The 20,448-nt window shown below is 33.3% G+C and overlaps 1 protein-coding gene across 1 annotated transcript; it reads right to left on the bottom strand.

Moving 5' to 3' along the window:
- Nucleotides 1–4,124: 4,124 nt before the first annotated feature.
- On the bottom strand, nt 4,125–19,660 carry LOC132704498 (ATP-binding cassette sub-family G member 4). Its single transcript, XM_060674517.1, has 10 exons — nt 19,335–19,660; nt 15,493–15,800; nt 12,459–12,604; nt 7,610–7,848; nt 7,376–7,501; nt 7,212–7,324; nt 6,983–7,151; nt 6,825–6,925; nt 6,612–6,767; nt 4,125–6,546 (listed from the first exon to the last, which is right to left on the bottom strand). Exons 1-10 carry the CDS (start codon nt 19,549–19,551, stop codon nt 6,199–6,201), a joined length of 1,923 nt encoding a protein of 640 aa, XP_060530500.1. The 5' UTR covers nt 19,552–19,660; the 3' UTR covers nt 4,125–6,198.
- Between the last annotated feature and the right edge of the window lie 788 nt (nt 19,661–20,448).

Raw genomic sequence — 20,448 nt, 5'->3', positions numbered from 1 at the left:
TAACGTTTGGCAAAAAAACGTTATATTCATTCATTGTATTCAAAGACAAAATAATATTCTAGAATTTATAATTTATGTTAGCTGGCTGCGAAATAGATCGTAACCAGAAAACAAAATGCTGTTTATAACTGACAGTGACAGTTACAGATTTAGTAAAACTATGCTCTTTATAATATATAAAATGCCTTATTCGCAAAGAGGTAAACAATGAATTTTGGACACGTTTATTAAACCAAATAAGAGGGCTAAATTGGCTCAAAGGGAAACTACTTGTGAGTAACTCCGATTGCACTTTTTAGACAAAAAAACGTTCATCGGATTAATGAAAAATTTCAACAAACATACAGCCTAGCCAGAAAGAAGAGAACATTTCGTATAATATATCCTAATACCTAATTATATCATAATAGCTGTACCATATACTTAAATTCAATTGTTTTCGAAATATTTGTTAAGCTAAACGCGACATTAAAAATATTATAGAACTTATAATTTAGGTAGGTATAATATAATATGTAGGTAATTAGTTTTATAAATGGAATTGTTCCACTGGTCCTCCATATTCTTCAATACACCTGATGTATGTTCTTCGTAATCTTTCTAAAGCGGTAGCGATAGATTAGGAATATTCTTCATTTAGAATTTGAACTTCCCCCAGCGTCAGGTCAGGACGGTTGGGTGGTCACTTTATAGTTTCATTATTTAAAAATCCTTTGATTTTTAAAACAAATACCACACAATGAGATAGAGCATCGTCTTGTTGAAACAAGAGGTTCCTTAGTTGTTCCAATGGGAGTTTATCCAGACAGTCTTCTAATTGGTTCTGAAGAAAATTTAGAAAAACCGTTACTGTTTAGAGTAACGTCGGAGAAATGACGACCTATTATCCTGTTGTTCAAAATAGCACACCACGCATTTATTGAAATTCCTTGAAATTCATTGAAATTGAAATTAACTCTCTGCTGTTATTTCGATTTATCATACCACTACCATACACCATTACTGAAAACGATGAATCGTCATTTCCGTTAATTTTTTCCCACATTCTATGGCAGAAGTAAATCTTTTTTCTCAATGCCTGTGCAGTAATTTTTGAAAGTGGTTTGAATCTTCCACTACATTGTATTTTTATGATCAATAAACTTTTCTTTCAGATTTTCCTATATTTTTCTTGTTGAAGTATTGGGATTTTCTTCAACTTTTAGTAAAATCCTTAAATCATCTTCATCTCTTCCTAATGTTCTATTCTTTCTGGCCAGGTTGTATGTTGTTCACAGATTCGATAAAAGTCTTTGGTTGGAAAGTGTAGCGCGTGCAAAAATCGTGTAAAAATCTCGTAGCCGTCTGAAATATGGCAATTTTACTGTATATTCAACTTGGAACGTATTGTATATAAAGGCTATTTGGAAAAATTATATTTATATACCGAGTTAGTAATATCTAATATCTCCAAAACCGGCGAAGTTGGAACGATATAATTCAAACCTGTAGGGTTTTCAATATGCAGAATTCAAAAACGATAACAGTAGCGTTGTCAAATTTACTATTAATAAAAAAATCTTAACCTCTTAGAATTTTGAGGGTTTTTGAACATAGAAACCTTTTATACTGAATCCGTGAAAGGTTATCTACCAGAGTTACAAATATCTTTTTAGCATTTCCAAAAACCCGTAGGCGTTGAATCTCAGAAATTTAAGCGTTTCGATACTTTTTGTTAACCAGGTATTAACGTTTTCCTTGTTCTTAGTATTACGTCAACGGTCGTTTATTGTTTTCCGGATGCAGCTAATTTTGAATCGCATCCGGTCTTTGTTAGATCTTCCGAAACGACGTCGTTTCGGTTAATTTGCTGCATGCGAAAATTTCACGGGTACGCTTTAATAATATAAAAATCAGAAATTATTAAATCCGGACGCTTCCTAAAACAATTAACAATTAACCAATCAGTCAATTAACTCTCCAGGAAGCGAAAATTAATAATTGCCGTAGGAATTGAAGGCTTTGATAGGTACACACTTTTTTATGCAGTTTTATTACTTTTTGCTTTTCACTTTTGACCGCTACTTAATGCGATTTTTATCAATGCTCACTCAATTGCTCATAATTTTCAATAATTTCCTAATAATATTAAGAGCATTATTGTAATTAATTATATACAGTGTCCAAGTAAGTCTGTACAGCTAAAAGGTCAAATGATTGTATGCCATCAATTTGTCATGGAATAATAACTAGATACGCAATTTAATTTAAAAAACGTTTATAAATAAAATCAGGCAAAAAGTTTGCTATTTGCCAATATTTGCTCTTCTGTGCGTACTGAAAACACTGAATGGATAATGGGAATCAATTAAGACATCTTCTGATTTGGTATTCAATGAGTGACATGTGACGTCGAGCGCTGGAACTGACGTGAAATTATCCGGGGGTAAAGTTTACCGAAAATATCCGATCCAAAACCCGTGACTAAAGTACCGGAAATGTCGGAGCGGTTCGCGATAACGAAACTGACATCTTAAAGTGTGACTTTCTTCACATTAGATTAGTGCATAATTGGGTATTGAGTTCGGCAGTAAAAGAAATGTTATAAAGTAACCCGGCGCCTTCGTATAGAAGTAGAGTTTCCTACACACCTGCATTTTGCTCAATGTCTTTATACATTATATTAGATATTGCCGATATTTTTTAACCTGTTATACATGTAGGCTAATAAAATATTACAATAGCGATTTATTTGTTCAATAGCAAAGGTTTTTCACTATTCTATGAAAATGCCAATTATCTCATAACAGTCCTCGGCAACGTGGTATCTTAATAGAGAAACTGATGTTCCTAAAAATTTGAAAAAAAAAACTAAGTCGGTTAAAGAAATTGCTGGAAATTGTCAGGTTCTAAACTTCAAAGGTCGTAATTGGAAAGTGGTGGGGGTGCTCCAATATTTCTGGAAATGACTCAATGGATTTTGATATACTTCGACCACATGGCGTTTTCAGACATGATGGCAATAAAAATAAGTTTATGGAAAGAAATTGAAAGCAACGATATGATATTTTTTTCTCATTAAATACAAACAAGAGCCCAACAACCTATTGAAAACCGCATCTCAATATCTTCATCCTAACCCAACGCAACGCTTATAAATTAATAAGTCTATCGGAAAATTATGAAACTAAACATTGATAACGATAAAACACAACAAAATTGATTGAAAGGAAAATGAAAATACGGTTGTTCTAATTTCAGCTCTTGTAAGATTGGCTAGAACATTTCGGATAGGATCAACCATATTTTGAAGGGTAGTAGTGATAAACAATCTTTTATTTTTTCCCAAAGGTAAAAATCCAGGACAGTAAGGTATGGAGATCTGACGGATAAGTCTGGTCTAAAAATTTAATAAATTCGTGAGAAAAGTGTGCTGAATAATCATCGTGTTGCAGATACACATCTCTTTTCGTTCTGAAGAAACGTTTTCGAATTAAATCGACAAGTCGTTTCTTAAGTTCAAATAAATTTGGCCAGTAACTTAACCTTTAAAGAGAAATGTTTTCATCGCCTGATCGCCCAAAAAACTACACAGAAGTTCATACTCCAGCGATTTTGATAATTCACTTCACGCATCCAATGAGGAATCATTGGCGACCAATAATGCATATTATGCAAATGGACTCATTCATTGCTCAAAAAAGTAGCGTCATCGGTCCATAATATTCGAGATAAAAATTGGTATCCTCATCTACCAAAGAATTTAGTAAATCAGTTTCTAAAAGAGCCTGATGATGAGGGAGTAGATAGTCTTTTACAGATTGGTATACCGATGTTTTACTAATATCGAAGTCTAAACTTATTTTTACTGCTCAAATATGGACATAGGCAATCACGTTTTCTTTGTCGCTAAAGTGTCTATTTGTCCTAGGCATTGGCTTACTATGACTTTGTCTCTACTTGATTGCCTTTTCAAACGTAAGATAAATTTAAACACTGACTATTTAAACCGGTACTTAATTTAGAGATTTTTACATGCATTAAATAGAGACATGAGAGATGCGTATAGCAAAAAGTAAACTATTATGTTAATAATTATAATAATAATACATATATATTCAAATATATCTTACAAAATATAATAATATTAAATAATCAAAGGAGATGCTTTATTTCTTTTATTTTCTACTTGCTACATGAAATGTCCGTAATTATCAAATTTAGATGGTCTTTAACATTAATGATTCTTGCAGGAAGATAATGGGCTGCTTGAAACCTACCAAAATTGTATTCATTTGCTAGTATTTCTCCACCTTACATTAGAAGATCGTTTCTTAACTCAACTCAACCACCTAGTGAACCATCCTCTCATGAAAGCTGGCCTCTTCATATTTATAAAGACCAACTTTTAGTTATAGTGCAAAAGTTCTATGAAAATGGGCAATAGGTGCTCTTCGAAAAGATTTTGCCACATTATCTTAGACATAATGAATTTTTTGAGGGGCGAATAATTTCTTGGTCGTATCATCTGGAAGCCATTGTCGTGTGACCTTACCCCTCTGGATTTTTTTCCTTTAAGTTATGTAAAGTCTTTGGTATACACTAACAATCCCCAAACTAGCAACTTAAAAATTAACATCGAACAAGTTATTGGCGAAATTCAGCCCAACTTGTTGGAAAAGTGATCAAAAATTCAAATGTGATAAAAACGTTATGTTATATAGTTGCTTACATAATACAAAAAAAAACAGAAATATGTCTTTTCATTTTATAGCACTTTGAACCTATATCATTTGCTCAGTCTTCTCCTTGTCATTGCCCTTCTTCCTTAACTCTTTTGTGCATGTTTGTTTTCAGGTTCTTAGATTTCTGCACATTTTAAATTCAGCCATAACTTTTTCGCCCTTTTTGTCTTCTTTTTGATCAATTTATTCATGGCTTTGTATCTTAATATCGTTTCCGTTTTTGAGTTGTCTTTTCTCGTTGTCAACCATGTCTCCTTTTTTGTCTTATCTGCAGTTCTAAGTTATTTTTTTTGTAATTAATGCAGTTAGTGTTCTTTTTGCTACACAATTTGTCTTCTATTGGTTGTTTGTTTCATGTTATATTTGACTATTCACTTCTTCGATCTTCAGTTGATTTATATCTATTGCTTTGTTCATATCTTCTCTTTCTACCTTCTTTAATAGTAGGAGTATTTTTGCTCAATAATAATTTTTCACTCTGTCGTTCTACTCATTATATAGGGTGTTCGGGATGTTTCGTGCCATAATACAAAATGTAGTAGGTGCCTTAAATTTGCAGCTATCGATTTCAGATTTGGCTCGGCATTTCAACTTTCAAACGTCGCCAAGTATTTTTTAACAATTTTCTTTTGTTTTTCAATTATTGATAATATTTTTTTGTTTTCGGTAGTAAATTGTTAGCCGTAAATCGAAATTTGTGAAAAATATGGCTATTTGGTTTCGACAGTCCTGTTGAGCTACAATTTTTATATTTATGGTTGTCGTCTATCACACACGCTGCTCGAGATATTTGAAAAAGTCCACGTGAAAGTCACCATATCTTGTGCTATATTTAGACGCGATGACGTCATTTATTATTACGACCTTCTGCATGCTTTCAGATAATAAGCATTTACTCTATTGGACAAAATCATATACTCGTATAAGTGGGAGATCCAGGGCTACAACTTTTACTTGCTCCGCACAGCGAAGAGATTTTGAAAGCAATCTTGTTCTATTAGTTTTGGCCTAGTTGGGGTTTGTAAGATACTATACTAATAAGGTTACAGTGAGACTTTGCCGGGTTTTAAAGAAAATATATATAATATAAACTCCTTTATATACTACAAATCTAACTGAATAGATATAACATAAATTAAAAAAATGTCCAAATTCCTCCATAGTATAAGAAATAAATATTGCACCTACGAAATGCACAGCCCTTTGCAGTAGTTTTCCAGAATCTACTTCTTATCCTCGAAACCTTATATTTATACGCTTTTTAATTATATAAAGTAGGACCATTTTCGAAGAAAAAGAAAAAATTGCATTGATATAGACCGTTGAGATAATCTACAAACATGTTGAGTAGCACTTAAAGATTGCAATAAACCCTCAGATGTAGAAAATAACACCTTTAAAATATATTAGTCGCTACTCGTAAATCACAGGAGTATGAAGTGCAGACTTAACGTCTCGATTCTGTCGATTCATATTAGCGGACCGAGTGCAGTTTGTACTTTAATATGACTAACGCCCCTATCCTGAGCAAGAACCAAAACAAAATCAGTGCTATAACATCGTTGCTGAACTGATCAGCTTTCACAGCCACATCTTCCAGGAATTTCTTGGGATATCTGTAGTGACAGTATAGGTCCTCGGGACAATCGAGGGTGGCCCTGTTCATCCCATAGACAGCTCCGACTATTCCTTCAAGCGCAAAACGGAGATATGAGATGTAGCTGCCCCAGTAGAGATATGAGGGCAGATCTCGAAGAGACACTCCAAAACCAGCAAACATCATCATAGGAACTGACAAAGTTGGCCCAAGAAAAGTGCCGTTCTAGAATTGGAAAGAAGAAAATTGAGTTATCACATGAGATAACTATAAATTATGTAAAAACTCACCACTACATTAAAATATGCCCCTATCATCAGTCCAAAACTTTGCGCGACGAACACAACCAGCATGCTACTTACGAAGAACATCGTAAATCTTGTCATATCGTATGGTTGGGCCGTTAAAATATATATAATGGCGCTGAACAGGAAACAGCAAAATATCTGTAAAAAATATAACCTATAGGTTTCAGCAAGGACAAGTTAATAACGAATACAAACCGACAACGGAAGATCTATCAAGGTCACCGAAGCGTAATACATTTTGAGCGAATACCATCTGTTGAAGTGCTCTTTGATGAGAATGTTCATTTCTTGGGGAACTGGAGAGGAACTAAATTCAAGCGGGTTCAAGTTAATAGAATATACGATTCACTTACAAGTCAAAATAGTTAACATCATCGTGGACATCATGTGGTGCATGAGTATGGAGAACAGTAGATTGTAGTTGTCCAAAACTTTGGATCCATCGATTCCCGCCTTGTAATAAAGAGCTCCCAACATTAAAGCTACGACTACATTCACCCCAACTCTCAAGTACGTCAGAGTCTATTGGAATGTTTTTTTTTTTTAGATTTTAAGGCTCACTGGGTAGCGTCTTATATTTACCTTGTCTCTTTTCGACTTGATGTAGCCCCTTCGCATTAGAACTTTTAACTGGTTTAACTTTGATGTGGCCTGCAGTCCTTCCTCGTCATCATCAAAGGTTTCGCATTCTTTCCCTAAGAGGATACGTTAATTCTATCCGCAAGAATTGTATGCTTAGTGCTTACCGGTGTTTCTGTTGCTCGACAGGATCTTTCTGTCTTCAAAATACGTCAGGGAGTCTCCATTGCCCGACGATTCAACCATTATGTTTATTTTATCGTTGCCGTATTCTCCGCAAGCCAACTCAATCACTGGAAAGTGTATAATTGGTCAAAATTTTGATGTGCTTCTGTAGCATATCGTATAGACAAGATAATTAGCTATTTTGAGCATACAAATAAAATAAAATGATAACCAACCGTAGTCGGCGGGATTGTGAAATTGCGGACATGGAAACCCGACGTTTTGGAAGAACGGGATCATCTGATCTGTCCCGCCCTGATACAAGCATCTCCCGTCGCTCAACACATAAACCTGGTTGAATAATTGAAACAGCGATGCCGCCGGCTGGTGGATGGTACATATTATGGTCCGTCCCTGATTGGCGAGGACCTGAAGCAGTTTCACGCATTGGCTGCAGGATGAACTGTCTAAACCGCTAAAATGAAAAAATTTTTAATTAAAAAGTATAGTCATCGCTGATAACGCGATTTATACTGATTATTAGTAGGATAGCTATCGCTGTATCCGTGCTAAAGATGTTTTTCCAACTTTAGGATTATTTTTTGAAAATGGTTTGGTTCAGAATTAGAATTATTTTTTGTGCGAAAAGCTGATTCTTTAGAATCTGAATTATAGAAGTTTGTGACAGTAGCTTTCAATGTTATAGGATCCAATTACTGCAAAACTCCGAACACATTGCTAATCTCGGATCGCCATTGAGACCAACCTATCTTTCAGGCATAATTTACAGAAAATCTTATAATATAGCAATAATCTTTAATAAAAAACCTACAGATTTAGTTAATCAAAAAATCAAACTCTAATTACGTATACCATCCTAAAACCTTATACAGTGCGTTTATTTGAAAACTTTCGAACTCGAGCATCTCGAAATCTAAAAAAAAAACAGCTGGAACACTTAAAAACCACGGCAAACTTTTTGTGTTCCATGTACTCCATACCTGCTAAACGGAAATATAGAGAGAGAAAGTTTTAGTACTTTTATTTTGACGTCCGTTTTGCTGGAATCTGCTAATTTAAATGCATTAAATTGAAAGATTTCATTCAATATTAAACAATGAAATAATTTAAACATCAGCATAATATAAAAATTGTGATGGCGAAGAATGCAACAACACATTAAGAGTTTGAAATTTTCACATAACATAAAAACAAGATGTTTTACTCGATATTTCCTATCAACGCTGTGGAATGAATATTTGCTCAGGAAGTTATCGTATTTCTACATATGTTTGTGCTTTTTTTAAATATTCCGATTTCAAGGTATTCAGGATGAAAAGTTTTTGCACGAAGGTCTGCCATGAAGCTATCGATTGAAAGATATTGGTAATGTTATTTAATGTTTAGCTTGAATTTTATACAGTCACGTTCAACTAATTAGAAACAGTGGCTTACGACAATTTTAATTGTTGATACTAAGAAATTTGTGTCAAATATATTGAATATTATATCATTGCTACTATTGTCATTGTATATTTATCATTTTCGCATTAAGTACAATCATAAGTCTACAACAATAATTTTGTTTGCTAATTAATTTGAAAAAAAACTACCTTTTTAAATTAATTAGTTACGTATTTTTAGCCAACAAGGTTTTGTCTCAATCTAATGTTGGGTATTCATTGCTTTTAATTACTTTTTATATTAACATCTGCTAGCTTCTCCCACATCCTCGAATAGTTCGTCGAAGTCCTGGGAAGTTCTCGAGCCTAACTTTCTTTTAATGATTATACACAGATTCTTGGGTTATTGGGTTAAGGTTTGGGTTACAAGATGGTCAGTATAAAACATCTGTACGATCTGTACCCAGGTAGTGACCCTCCTAGGAGAATACTTGGGATCATTGTCGTTCAGAAATTTCCATAATGCTGATAAATTTTCTTCTTGTATGTTAATGCCAACAACATTACAAAAAAACCATGATACACCGACCTCCAAATTGCAATGTTTTCATCAGAACGAAAATTATTTACCTTTGATTCAACTGGCCATAATATTCGGATGATTCTATTTTAACTGTCATTTTTTATGTCTTGTATTGTTTGTTCTCACTGGTGACTAATTAATAATATAATAATGAAATCTTTTTATTAATGAGGGAAATGGAAATGGCGCGCAAGGTTGATTTTCTGTTTTTGTATTTTGTAAATTTATATAGTTAATTACAATTCTTTAATTTGAATGTGTCGCATTTCGTTTAAACAGTTCTCACATTAATTAGATGATCATGAACATATTTCACCATATTTTTTATATAATATAATTTGTCATTCAGAGAGAACCTAAAATTTATACATAAATTCTTAATTTTATTTCGTCGAAATAAATGATTTAATCTAATTAGTTCATAAGTTCTTATTTCTATGATCAAACTAAACAAAATTGACACTTTAATATATTTTTTAAGTTATATTTTAATATAATATTTTATATATATCTTATAATATTTTTATATTTTATATTATTTTATAAAATTTTATAATATTTTAAGTTAACACTGAATTCCGGTTCAATAACTTTTTAAAATGTTACGAATTTTTGAATCTGAACTTATATGATTCGAGCGGCATATATCTTGAGATTTATGAATCATCCACCTGCTTTCACTTCGAATAGGTGAGGTTTATTCCTCTGAACCTTGCCAAGAGTTGTGTCTCGTTGAAACGGTAGCGAAAACTCACTCTCTTGGATATTCAATAAAAACTTCTTTCCAAATGTCAACTGCTCATTCCATGAGAGTTTGCTTTAGAAACTTTAACATGATGCACAGCATTAAACACAGCTTTTTTTGGAACGACTAATGATTTCTTCAATATTTTGATAGAAATAAGCTTTCCTTTTGTTACAATTCGCTTGCGAACCCATATTATGTGCAGAAACTCAATTCAAATAATTAATACTCAATTATTGACAGAAATGGAAGGTGACAACTCACTAAATTTCTATGGTAAATATAAAGTTCTTTTAAATAAATTATAGATTTAAATAATTATTTTTCAAAGAAATTTCCATAGGCTACTAAATACTATTTACAAATCTACTGGATTCCTCCTGCGTCGGTTGCTGATCCGAGATAATGGAAGACTGAAGCAAAATTTTGGTAAAAGGTAAACCTGTGTCGCAGTTAATATTGTGTTGTTGCTTGTAGATGTCTATGGATTTTCGGTTTTTTCTTTGATAGAAGAATTTGTTACATGTAAGAAGATTTTAGAGTTTATTTCTTTCAGTGGCAAGCGTGGGATTTCCCATTCGATGCAACGCACCATTGGTTATCAGATATATTCCCTAGTAATATATTTAGTTTCAATATTAAAACTCTTTACGGGGAAAACTCGTTTCGTACTTAAGTGCTTTCACTTCATTGGACAATTAAAAACTATTATATTTGATTTAACCATATTCTTGGTCGTGTTGACACAGAATCCCTCTTTACTTAAGTACCAATTCCTGAAACTCTCAACATTATTTTATACGGTGAAATTTATGAACAAACGTCAGAAACAGCTATTGTTTCTCTATTATCACCAGTAATCGCGAATATATGTATCTGAGTTTTTGAGAAGAAATCCTTCCCAACCAACCAACCTTCCAACTAAAACTACTAACTAAAGTTTATACACCTTAACATTACATCAATTAGTGGATTAGACACTAAAAATCATCTCCCATTATCAGATATTCTAATTAATTAAACATCAGACCTAACATTGAGTCAATCTAATTACAGAAAACTTACGCACACAAACCGTAGCCTTTGTCACATCACCATGCGGCCCAGAAATCATCGGTTATCAACTCTCTTGTTTACAGAGTCGGGTCACTGAATCTAGATTTAAAACACTAATAATTTCTACATTAAAGCGTTCCATCACAAAATACATTTTACAACAACTGAGTACGAAAGCAACTCCAACTTTCCACTGTTGTAATTCCTTACATTGAAAACATTACTGACCACATATCAAAAGTTGATAATAAATATAACGTCAATGCAAGATTTAACACTTGTCCAAAAATCTCTCATTTTCTTCGATCTGTCAAGGATAAATTTTCGTTTGAGATACCAGAGCTTTATAGCATTCCATGAATATGCGGTAAAGAATACATTGGAGAGACTGAACGAAAAATATCAACTAGGCCTTAAGATTATGGTAAATAAACTCATCAGCAGTTCTTAAAATTAAAATCTTATTCAGTTAAACTAAAATTATTCAATTCTTCTGCCAATGAAAATCCGGGAATCCATAGAAATCTATAAGCAACCAAACAATCTTAATTGCGATTCAGTTCACCAGTTTGGGAATCAGTCATCCGAGACCCTATTTTAGCTCCGGTCCCCTCAAACAATATACAAGCAGGTACAGAGTAGAATGCTAGCCAGTTTCAGTTAAGCTCTGAAGAAGTCAACAGGATGATAGGCGAAACATCAGCACGTTCGATTTATCCACAACTGACGCCAGAAGAATCCAGAAGTAATAGAATAAAATTGTTCTTCAAACTTATAATTATGGTTTACGTAAAAATAATAGACCAACCCAATAATTATATAATATTCTATATAGCTTGAACAAAGCTTTTGGTAGTAACAATTAAAATTTTCGTAAGCTATGGTTTCCAATTAGTTTGCCGTTACTGCATGTTGGGCACTCCCACGTAATAGTGTGCAAAGTAGTCAGATGGCATTTCTTCATGGGCTGCTTATTTCCTGGTTTTTGTTTTCAGTGGAAGGCGGCCGCTATACCTCTTAAAGAGTTTACAGAACTTGTGAACTGTGACCTTGTTTCAGTGCTAATTTAAATATACGTTTTTGTGTAACAATGCAAAAACCAAATGATTAATATTAAGGATAACAAGACATGTTGTTTATCTCATTTGATTTCAGTTTCGCTAATTATTATTCTCAATGCTAAGTGTTAAATTAACGAAGCGCCTTAAGTGACATACCATTTATTCTCGGTATAACTATGACGTTCGTTTTAGCGATAACAAAAAACAACCGGTTTGAGAGGTAGAAATTGTACTTACGTGGTAGGTTCGTCTAAGAACAGCACCAATGGATTGTTGATTAGTTCTAAAGCTATCGAAAGCCTTTTCTTTTGACCTCCGGACAGACGCGATATTTTGGTTGCTTTGGTATCGATAAGGCCCAAAGTACTTAGGATATTGTCAATCTGGAAGAGCAAACATATTTAACATCGATCTGGTAGGGATAGAAAAATATATTTTTTGTATGTTATTTATTAATAGAGCGTTATTATCAAAGTTTGAATTATCAGAAAAATGTCGCAACATTGTTGTAATCATTATCGTAATAATTTTATTTACAAGTTAAGATTAAAAATTGTGTCGCTTCCGAAACTTGGCGAACAATTAAGCAACAAAGGTCGTTGCTGCTTTTGAGATCAATATCATGGGAATTTCATTTTGGTTTAATCTTTTTAGAACAAATACATTTTTCCTTCCTTAATTTTGTGAAATATTTTAAACCACACGAGTTCTGTTAAAACCAATGGTCCATAAGTAATAGTACATGGCAAAATAGAAAATTCTGTAGGTACAAATATTACGATTTTACCTTAGTACAAAAGTTGAAATTAACCAAGATACTTTGTGTAAAAAAGATGAAAGAAATAACACCTCTATTAAAAATCTGCATACGCTAAGGCGCAATAAAGTTACAAGTATCAAGTGCACAATAAGTACCATAAGTAGCGCCCTCTACAATTTGTCCCAAAGTTATTAACAAAAACGGATTTCTGTCAAAAAACCCCCTTGCTACATTTTGTGCAAAAAGCTGTATAATTTCAACAATTATTTAATAAATAAAAATGAAATTGCAACTTCCACACTCTGAAGAATCTCCTATTTTGCCATTTTGCCATTTATGGGACACCCTTTATATTGATGATCGCTTCTCGCAAAACTGAGGGTGGTTGTAATAGAGTTCTGTTCTAAACTCCAATTTAGTGCTTCATTTGCTCTCACTATTTTTTAATCCTTCTTTAATCGGTAGTATACTGTTCAAAAGCAGTTTTGGACACCATACTTTGACCTTTACCTCTGAAACAGAATATTCTGCACAAAAATGACCAACATTCGATAAAGCACTGATTTTTTGCAAAATCAGCGGATTTTGTTGCAAAAGTTTTCACGTTTTCGGCCAGTGAGTGCTTGTGATACCACAGATGTTGCTTCGCCGTTGTATCTGAGAAAATGCGTGGTTTCTCTTATCTTTGACCTTTTGAACCATAACAACGCCAAGTGGGATCTTATCATGCCGAACGAATTTCCTTGTTTGTATGAGAGTTTACAATGTTTTCTTTTAATTTTTAATTTTAAGCGTTGTAAGTTTTTGGGTAGTAATAACTTGTTTCGAAAATGTGGCAATTCCTCGCAAGATAGTACGAAAAGCCATTTCAAATGGATATATTAGATTATTCTGATATTTAAAACAAATGTTTTTACGGCACAGGGTTTGATGTGTTCTTGGTTTTATTTATGTCGAAAAAGTTAAGGAACTCTGAAACTATCCTTCCAGACCACCAGAACGAATTGGTGTACCCTATGAATGTACAATCTAGGAAGAACTATTAAATTGTGTTCAGGATCCGTTACTTTAATTTTTTAGTTCTTCTGTTACAATTTATATAGCAATAATTTAGCAAATATGGAATAACAAGAAAATCGCTAAAAATAGGATTGGAGAAATGCAATGAAATCAGAATTTGTATTCTACTTTTAAATTATATACAGTTGGTGATCAATTTTTGGAGCTTCTCGATGTAATAAATAAATTTTCAAATTGTTAGCTTCCATACTTGTGCTTTTGTTGACTACAGAAGCGATTCTCAACAGGCTTAAAGAAGATTTACGTTGAGGCAAAAATCTAAAGGCATCAAATCAGGCAATCTGGGTGGACAGTTCCAGAGTCTTAACTCCTTCGACGTAAAGTCTGGAGTAACCTTGACTTCTGATTGATTTTTAATAGAAAACAGGAAGCAGCAAGAAAAGTGACTGAAATGGGTATATGATATAGAATTGCATCAGATCATATAATAATATACACGATACAGTATTGAAAAAACTAAGTTTAAGTCTCGATATTAATTTTATTAATTTGAAAAATATCATTCCTGTGTTTCCATTTACCACACAAGCGTTTACTGCCAGTTCAAGGTGGTTAAATGGAGCAGTGATCAAAATACAAGGAGCTATGAGACACTTATGTTATACCCTGTATAATTATAACTAACTAAACTAGTGTATTAGAATTTCTTTTAATTAGCAAAACAATTTTGACGGACATCCAACACTTAGTATCTAATATTCAACACACAAAATTCGCATTACTTAATAATGTTTTTGTTATTATTACATTATTAGAATAGATATAGAGGCAAGAAAAATTATATTGTATTTTTTTAAAACATTCTCTACAAAAGTCAGAGCAGTCTGAGCCGGCCATTGCTGTGATGGTTTTTTCTTGTAAAATTACTATTTTCCCAGAACCTTTTGAGCTTCTCAAAAACACTACCCTGTGGAGATAGTACCTAAACTGTTTTTAACGTAAACTCTTTATAGCAAACAAAAAAGCCGCCCAATCCAAAATGATTTTGTAATTCTACAGGACGGTAGCTCTTAATATCTTCTCTGTCTTGGGACTATTTTTGAGATTTTTAATGCTTATATTTATGAGTTGAATTTGTATTGCAGATTTTCTTAATAGTATGGAAAATTTCGTTTAACTTTTATTTAATTTTTATTTATTTCAAGTCTTAGTCTTAAATTACTACAGGTAAAAACCGTGATGGTTTCAATATTCAGCAAATAAAAAAAGCAACTCGATAACTGGGGCGCAGTATACTTAGCTTGCAATAGCGTAGACTTTGAACTTTGAAAGGACCTCACAAACAAATAGGCGCATATTTTTTGTTCCCAGGCACGATACCAATAACAATTATTATTTATTCAACAAATTGTGCGTGATTAACACTACGTCGTATCAGTATACAGAGAAAAACGCCAAAACAAAAGAAGCACGTGTCAATAGAATACTTACGATAGACGATTTCTCGCATCGACTGACGCTCGAAGTCAATTTAAGATCGGCAGCGATCTGCATGTTTTCCGCGACGGTAAGCAGAGGCTGCAACCTATCGTCTTGGGTTATGTAACACGATATTTTCCTGAACGCTTTCAAATTCCTGAGACCGTTGTTTATGTACACGTTTCCTCCGACCCCACGGATGCTGTAACCGCTCAGAACGTTCAACAATGTGCTCTTTCCTGCTCCCGATGGTCCCATTATCGCTATTAGCTGACCTCCCGGAAATGTGCCGTTAACTTCGTGCAAGATCCGTTTCTTTCCTAGAAGAAATATATACAGCAAAAGAAAATGTTTTAGTTTAGACAGACAAATCTTGAATGAAAAAAACGTTATTATTATCTTTTTTCTTATCTACTATACCTTCTCTTTTTGATTTTGTTTTTCTTTTAATAGTATTATAAAGATATCTTTTTGAGTTATTGGGTCTAAAACTTATAGGGAAAGGAGCTTTTCAGCTTTTTGACTCTCTTTTTGATTGTTATAGTATCATAAAGAAATTATTTGGTAGCTTTTAGTAGTAGAACTTTCCCAGATGATATGGAAAATATGTTTTTTCTACTCCCGTCTGTAAAATGCCTAATTATACTAGCGTGCGGGAAGCGTCACTTTACCACGTCAATTTCCTTTTCCAGGGATTCGAACCACTTCGGACATTTCCGGGATTTTACCGCGCGGGTTTGGGAGCAATCGGATATTTTCGGAGATTTTTCCCACGTCTTGAATTTTGACGTTTGTCAATTCTGACGGTCATGTCAGTGAATGTATTCGTGCTGTTTGGCGAAAACGTATAGTATGCAACACGTTCGATAAACTTTTTTACTCACTCGTTTATTAAAAACTCGCCCCGCTCGTGTCAAATAAACTATTTATTTATAATGTAAATCTTCTGTGACCTGTTTCCTATTACTTTTTTTTGTAACAGTATTTAAAACCCCTTATCTTATTAGATTGTGCCTATTTTTTTTTTAATAAAGAATCTTAATTTACAATAAGTGGCCAAAAACCCGATTTCGACTTGAATCCGACCGAAATCGAATAGAAAATTTTTATAGTCTTATCAACAAGTGAGGCTTTTGACAAGTATCTGAGACTGAGCGATCCAGAAAACAATGTTTTAAGTATATTCTGGCAGGTTTGATGTAGTTTTCCTTGCAATATGTGATTTAAAATCTTATTTTGACTGGTATTGTATCTAAATTTAGAAAAGGCTACTGTTCGACTTATAAATGGAGGTTTAAAGTTGGCATCTATATGTATGTTAGCTTTTGAGCTTTTCAACTTAAAGCTGGCAAGTAAGGTGGTTTTTATATCAAGTACTTGTAAAAGAGGTTTTAGGCTTAGAACTTTTAAATATTAATATTGGAAATTTATATATAATTTGGCAAATCTTAAATGATGAAACGTCATTATCGTCTTTTTTATTATCTTTCTCTTTCTCCTGATGATTTTTATAGTATCAAAGATATTTTTTTAGAGTTTTTTGTTCTAAAAAAATTAGGGAAAAGAGCTGTTAGGGCTAAATTTTTTAAATTACAATTTTGTAACTTTACGCATACGCAATTTCGACTAAGCAAAAACCGACGCAGGAGGAATCCAGAAGTTTTGTAAAAAGCATTACAGTAGCCTGTGGAAGTTTCTTTGAAAAATTTACGCATACTTGAATGAAAATGTGTCATTATCATTTTTTATTATTTTCTCTCCCTTCTCCTTTTTAATTTTTATAGTACCCTAAAGCATTTTAGACCTAGGGCTTGTAAGTAATATAGTTTTTATTTATAATATGCATTTTCTGTGACCCATTTCCTATTTTCTTTCGTTGTAAAACGATGTAACATGTTTTATATGAAAAACTGAGCATTTTATTATATTCTTTCATGTTTTTCTGAATGAAGAATCTCCGGCTGAACTTTGGCCCATGTTTTTGAAAAACACTTTGTACATAGAATATACAATATCATAAAAGTTGTTTTCTAATTGAATATCAATATTTTGGTAATTATTGGAAAGAACAAAACTAAGTGTAAGTCTTACAGCAAAAATTAAATTATGTGATCGTTATTGCGACAGAACGCAATTATTCGGTAAATCACCGTATGCTGCACATTATTTAAGTTACGACCTTGACGAAACCGTGTGAAGGTCGTGCCGGTTGAGATTATAACCATTATCGGTCCCCAAATTTGGAAACTTTCTTCCGTTCACCTTAAGTTGAATAATGCTTTGACCTATATATAATATACCTACTGGGTGGGTGCAACATTCACAATAAAAGATATTTCAATTGCACTAGCGGATATAAATCGATGTTTATATAAACAATAACAGTTGAAATAGTCTGTAACATAAATATTGCGAAATATAAACATCAAAAATTAATTTTTCTAATATTAATATATAATATTTTTCGATAACGTTTGGTCAAGAATTATCTATCTGTATTTGTTACCACTTTGAACACTTTGAATAATTTGGAGACTCATATGTAGCGTGCTAATTTAAAATTTAAACATCTTTTCAAAATAATTAAAGCACTGAATATTAAAGCAAAAGGAAAATCACATAAAAATTGTATTTTCTAGATTTATGTTAAAAAAGTTTTACATGCTGTTTATTTAATTGATTTTTCGATTCCAATTAAGCAAAATTCAAGCCACAGATAGTATAAAACGCAAAGTAATGATTCTTAAAAAGTGGCAATCAGGTAACATGTTGCACAAGCCCACAAAACTAAAAGGAGTCGAATCACAGATCGACAAGAATTGGACGTAGTTATGACCAATTCAATTTTTTAGTATAATTGTGCCATCTAACTGTCAAACATATTATCTAGGAAAAAATCATGGATCATTAGAAATCTATTCTTTATTCTTTCATTATTTTCAATAGATTTTATTGAAGTATTTTACAAATAAAGTGTACGCGATTTTTTTTTTACTTTTTACATTTCGATGGTCAATTTCGATGTTTTGTATAAGTTGGGCGTAAAAAACTTTTGGCGGTTTTTTATCTAATTGGTCCAATTGATTTATTGGCGTATTAATTATAATCGCCCGCGCACAGCATTATTCCTTTAATCAGCTAAAAATTGCCGATAAATGTCTAAAATCGTGTGCTGACGTATGCGCTCTAAGATGATAATAATAGTGTCGAAACCTGTTGTCATGCGTGTCGGATTGTACGAAACAAATGTTTTAAAACACATTTCCTAACAAGAACGCCCTTCGTGAACATTTATTATAAATTGTCAACCCCATTGTTTTTAGGAAAAATACATTATTTCTTCGAAACCACACAATGCGAGTAAAATTGAAGTTCACTTGGTAGAACCACGGTAGAACAAAAAATGCTAAAAGGGGAGAAAAGCTTAGCCACATACTAAGACAATTGCCAATTATCAAGCCTTCTAATCCACTGACTATCAAAGGATTCAGTGTACGGTTAATTAAATTCCAGCAATTTTTTTTAGACGTACATGTATTTCGTTTTATGATTGGTATCTTATTATTTCTTCCAGCCCCTCTTTCGTTATTTTTATTATCCCTTATCCATGTCAGTTCCAGCTATTAAACACAGGATCCCTGTTAAAAAAAAAACGAGTTTTCCGAAAGTTCTAATCGGTAGTTTGATGTTTGGATTGTAAATAACGAAAAATTTTACCCAAACTCTAGAGAGTTGCTTTCAAAAGTAACGCCGGATTAGGATTACTGCGGGTTTGGGTACAGTCCAAAAGTCAAGCCGATCCTCCATCTTGATAGCGCAGCGAACAATAAAAAAAAACAACTCAAATTACTAACGTTTACTCTGAAACAATCCACCTTCGGTTGCTGTGTAGGTGACCCTTTCGAAGCGCATATTGACCGGAGGTGTAGACGGTACCATACCGAACGTTTCCAAACCATTGTCACAATCCGAACCGAACTTCACATCACCGTTCGTCACACTATCACCGTTTCGTTCGAGCGGGAAACATTGTTCTTTGTGTAGAGTCGCCTCGTGTATAACGGCTTCCATCTCGCTTTTGTTTGGGTACTGCTACCAGTTGGTCAACCGCGGTACCATCGGTAATCAATCGAGCGAAAGCGAAGTTGGTCGGGATATCTCCAGCTCACTAAGTGGCTTTTATCTCGCTCTGGTCATTTATACGTAAATGCACGTTATTTACTGATTAAAGTTCATGTTCCTCTTTTGTCAGAGAATCCGTCAAGATTATTTTTTCGATGCTCGATCGCGGCTGCTTTGTTGGATCGCTTTCAATTGTTTCTGATTGCGCGCTCGCCGCACTTTTTTACATTAAACTTTCGTTTTAAAATTGAATTAGAACTCTTTTTTTTTTAAACAACGACCTGTAATATAATGGCGTAAACATAGCCGAGCAATTTTGATAATTTGGAAAATCTTTTAAAACTTATATGCGAGCATTTTGTAAATAATGTCCTTTGAATTTCTCCATGTACCCATTTTCAACGTTGACTCCGGTTTTGGATGAGGCTCCATTCGGCGTAAATATTTTTATCGCCTGTGTTACGATAGAAGAGAGAGAAAATTAAAAGAGAAGGTGCCTCAGTATTTTATCTGCTTCGACTCTTGTACTAACCACCCATTTACCTGCCAGCGTTTAACTTTTGACAGAGAGAGCACCAAAACAAAGTCGCATTTTTGAAAAACTGCTGACTAAACTCGAAAGGCCGTCCTTAATTATTACTGATAATGCATGATATCATGCTAGACTTGATGAAAGTGTACCAAATGTATTGACAAGTAAACAAGAAATTATTAGTTGGCGGCGCAGTAAGCGGATTAACTACCTAGAAAACTTAAAACTTAAAAATTACAAAACAAACTTTCCATATACTACAGACGAAATGATTGCTGAGTTGGGTCATGGGTCAATGGGTAAGATTGCCTTTT

Source organism: Cylas formicarius, unplaced genomic scaffold, assembly GCF_029955315.1.
Source record: "Cylas formicarius isolate icCylForm1 unplaced genomic scaffold, icCylForm1.1 PGA_scaffold_7__23_contigs__length_41026272, whole genome shotgun sequence".
NCBI classification, from domain to species: Eukaryota; Metazoa; Arthropoda; class Insecta; order Coleoptera; family Brentidae; genus Cylas; species Cylas formicarius.
Note: the sequence above shows the minus strand (reverse complement) of the source record. Positions and strands in the feature narration are given on the sequence as shown.

Coding starts and splice junctions, on each gene's coding strand:
- LOC132704498 (XM_060674517.1), bottom strand. CDS start 19,551: ATGGAAGCCGTTATACACGAGGCGACTCTACACAAAGAACAATGTTTC. Junction 7,152..7,211: donor TCAAGTCGAAAAGAGACAAG/GTAAATATAAGA, acceptor ACATTCCAATAG/ACTCTGACGTACTTGAGAGT. Junction 6,547..6,611: donor GGGCATATTTTAATGTAGTG/GTGAGTTTTTAC, acceptor TTCCAATTCTAG/AACGGCACTTTTCTTGGGCC.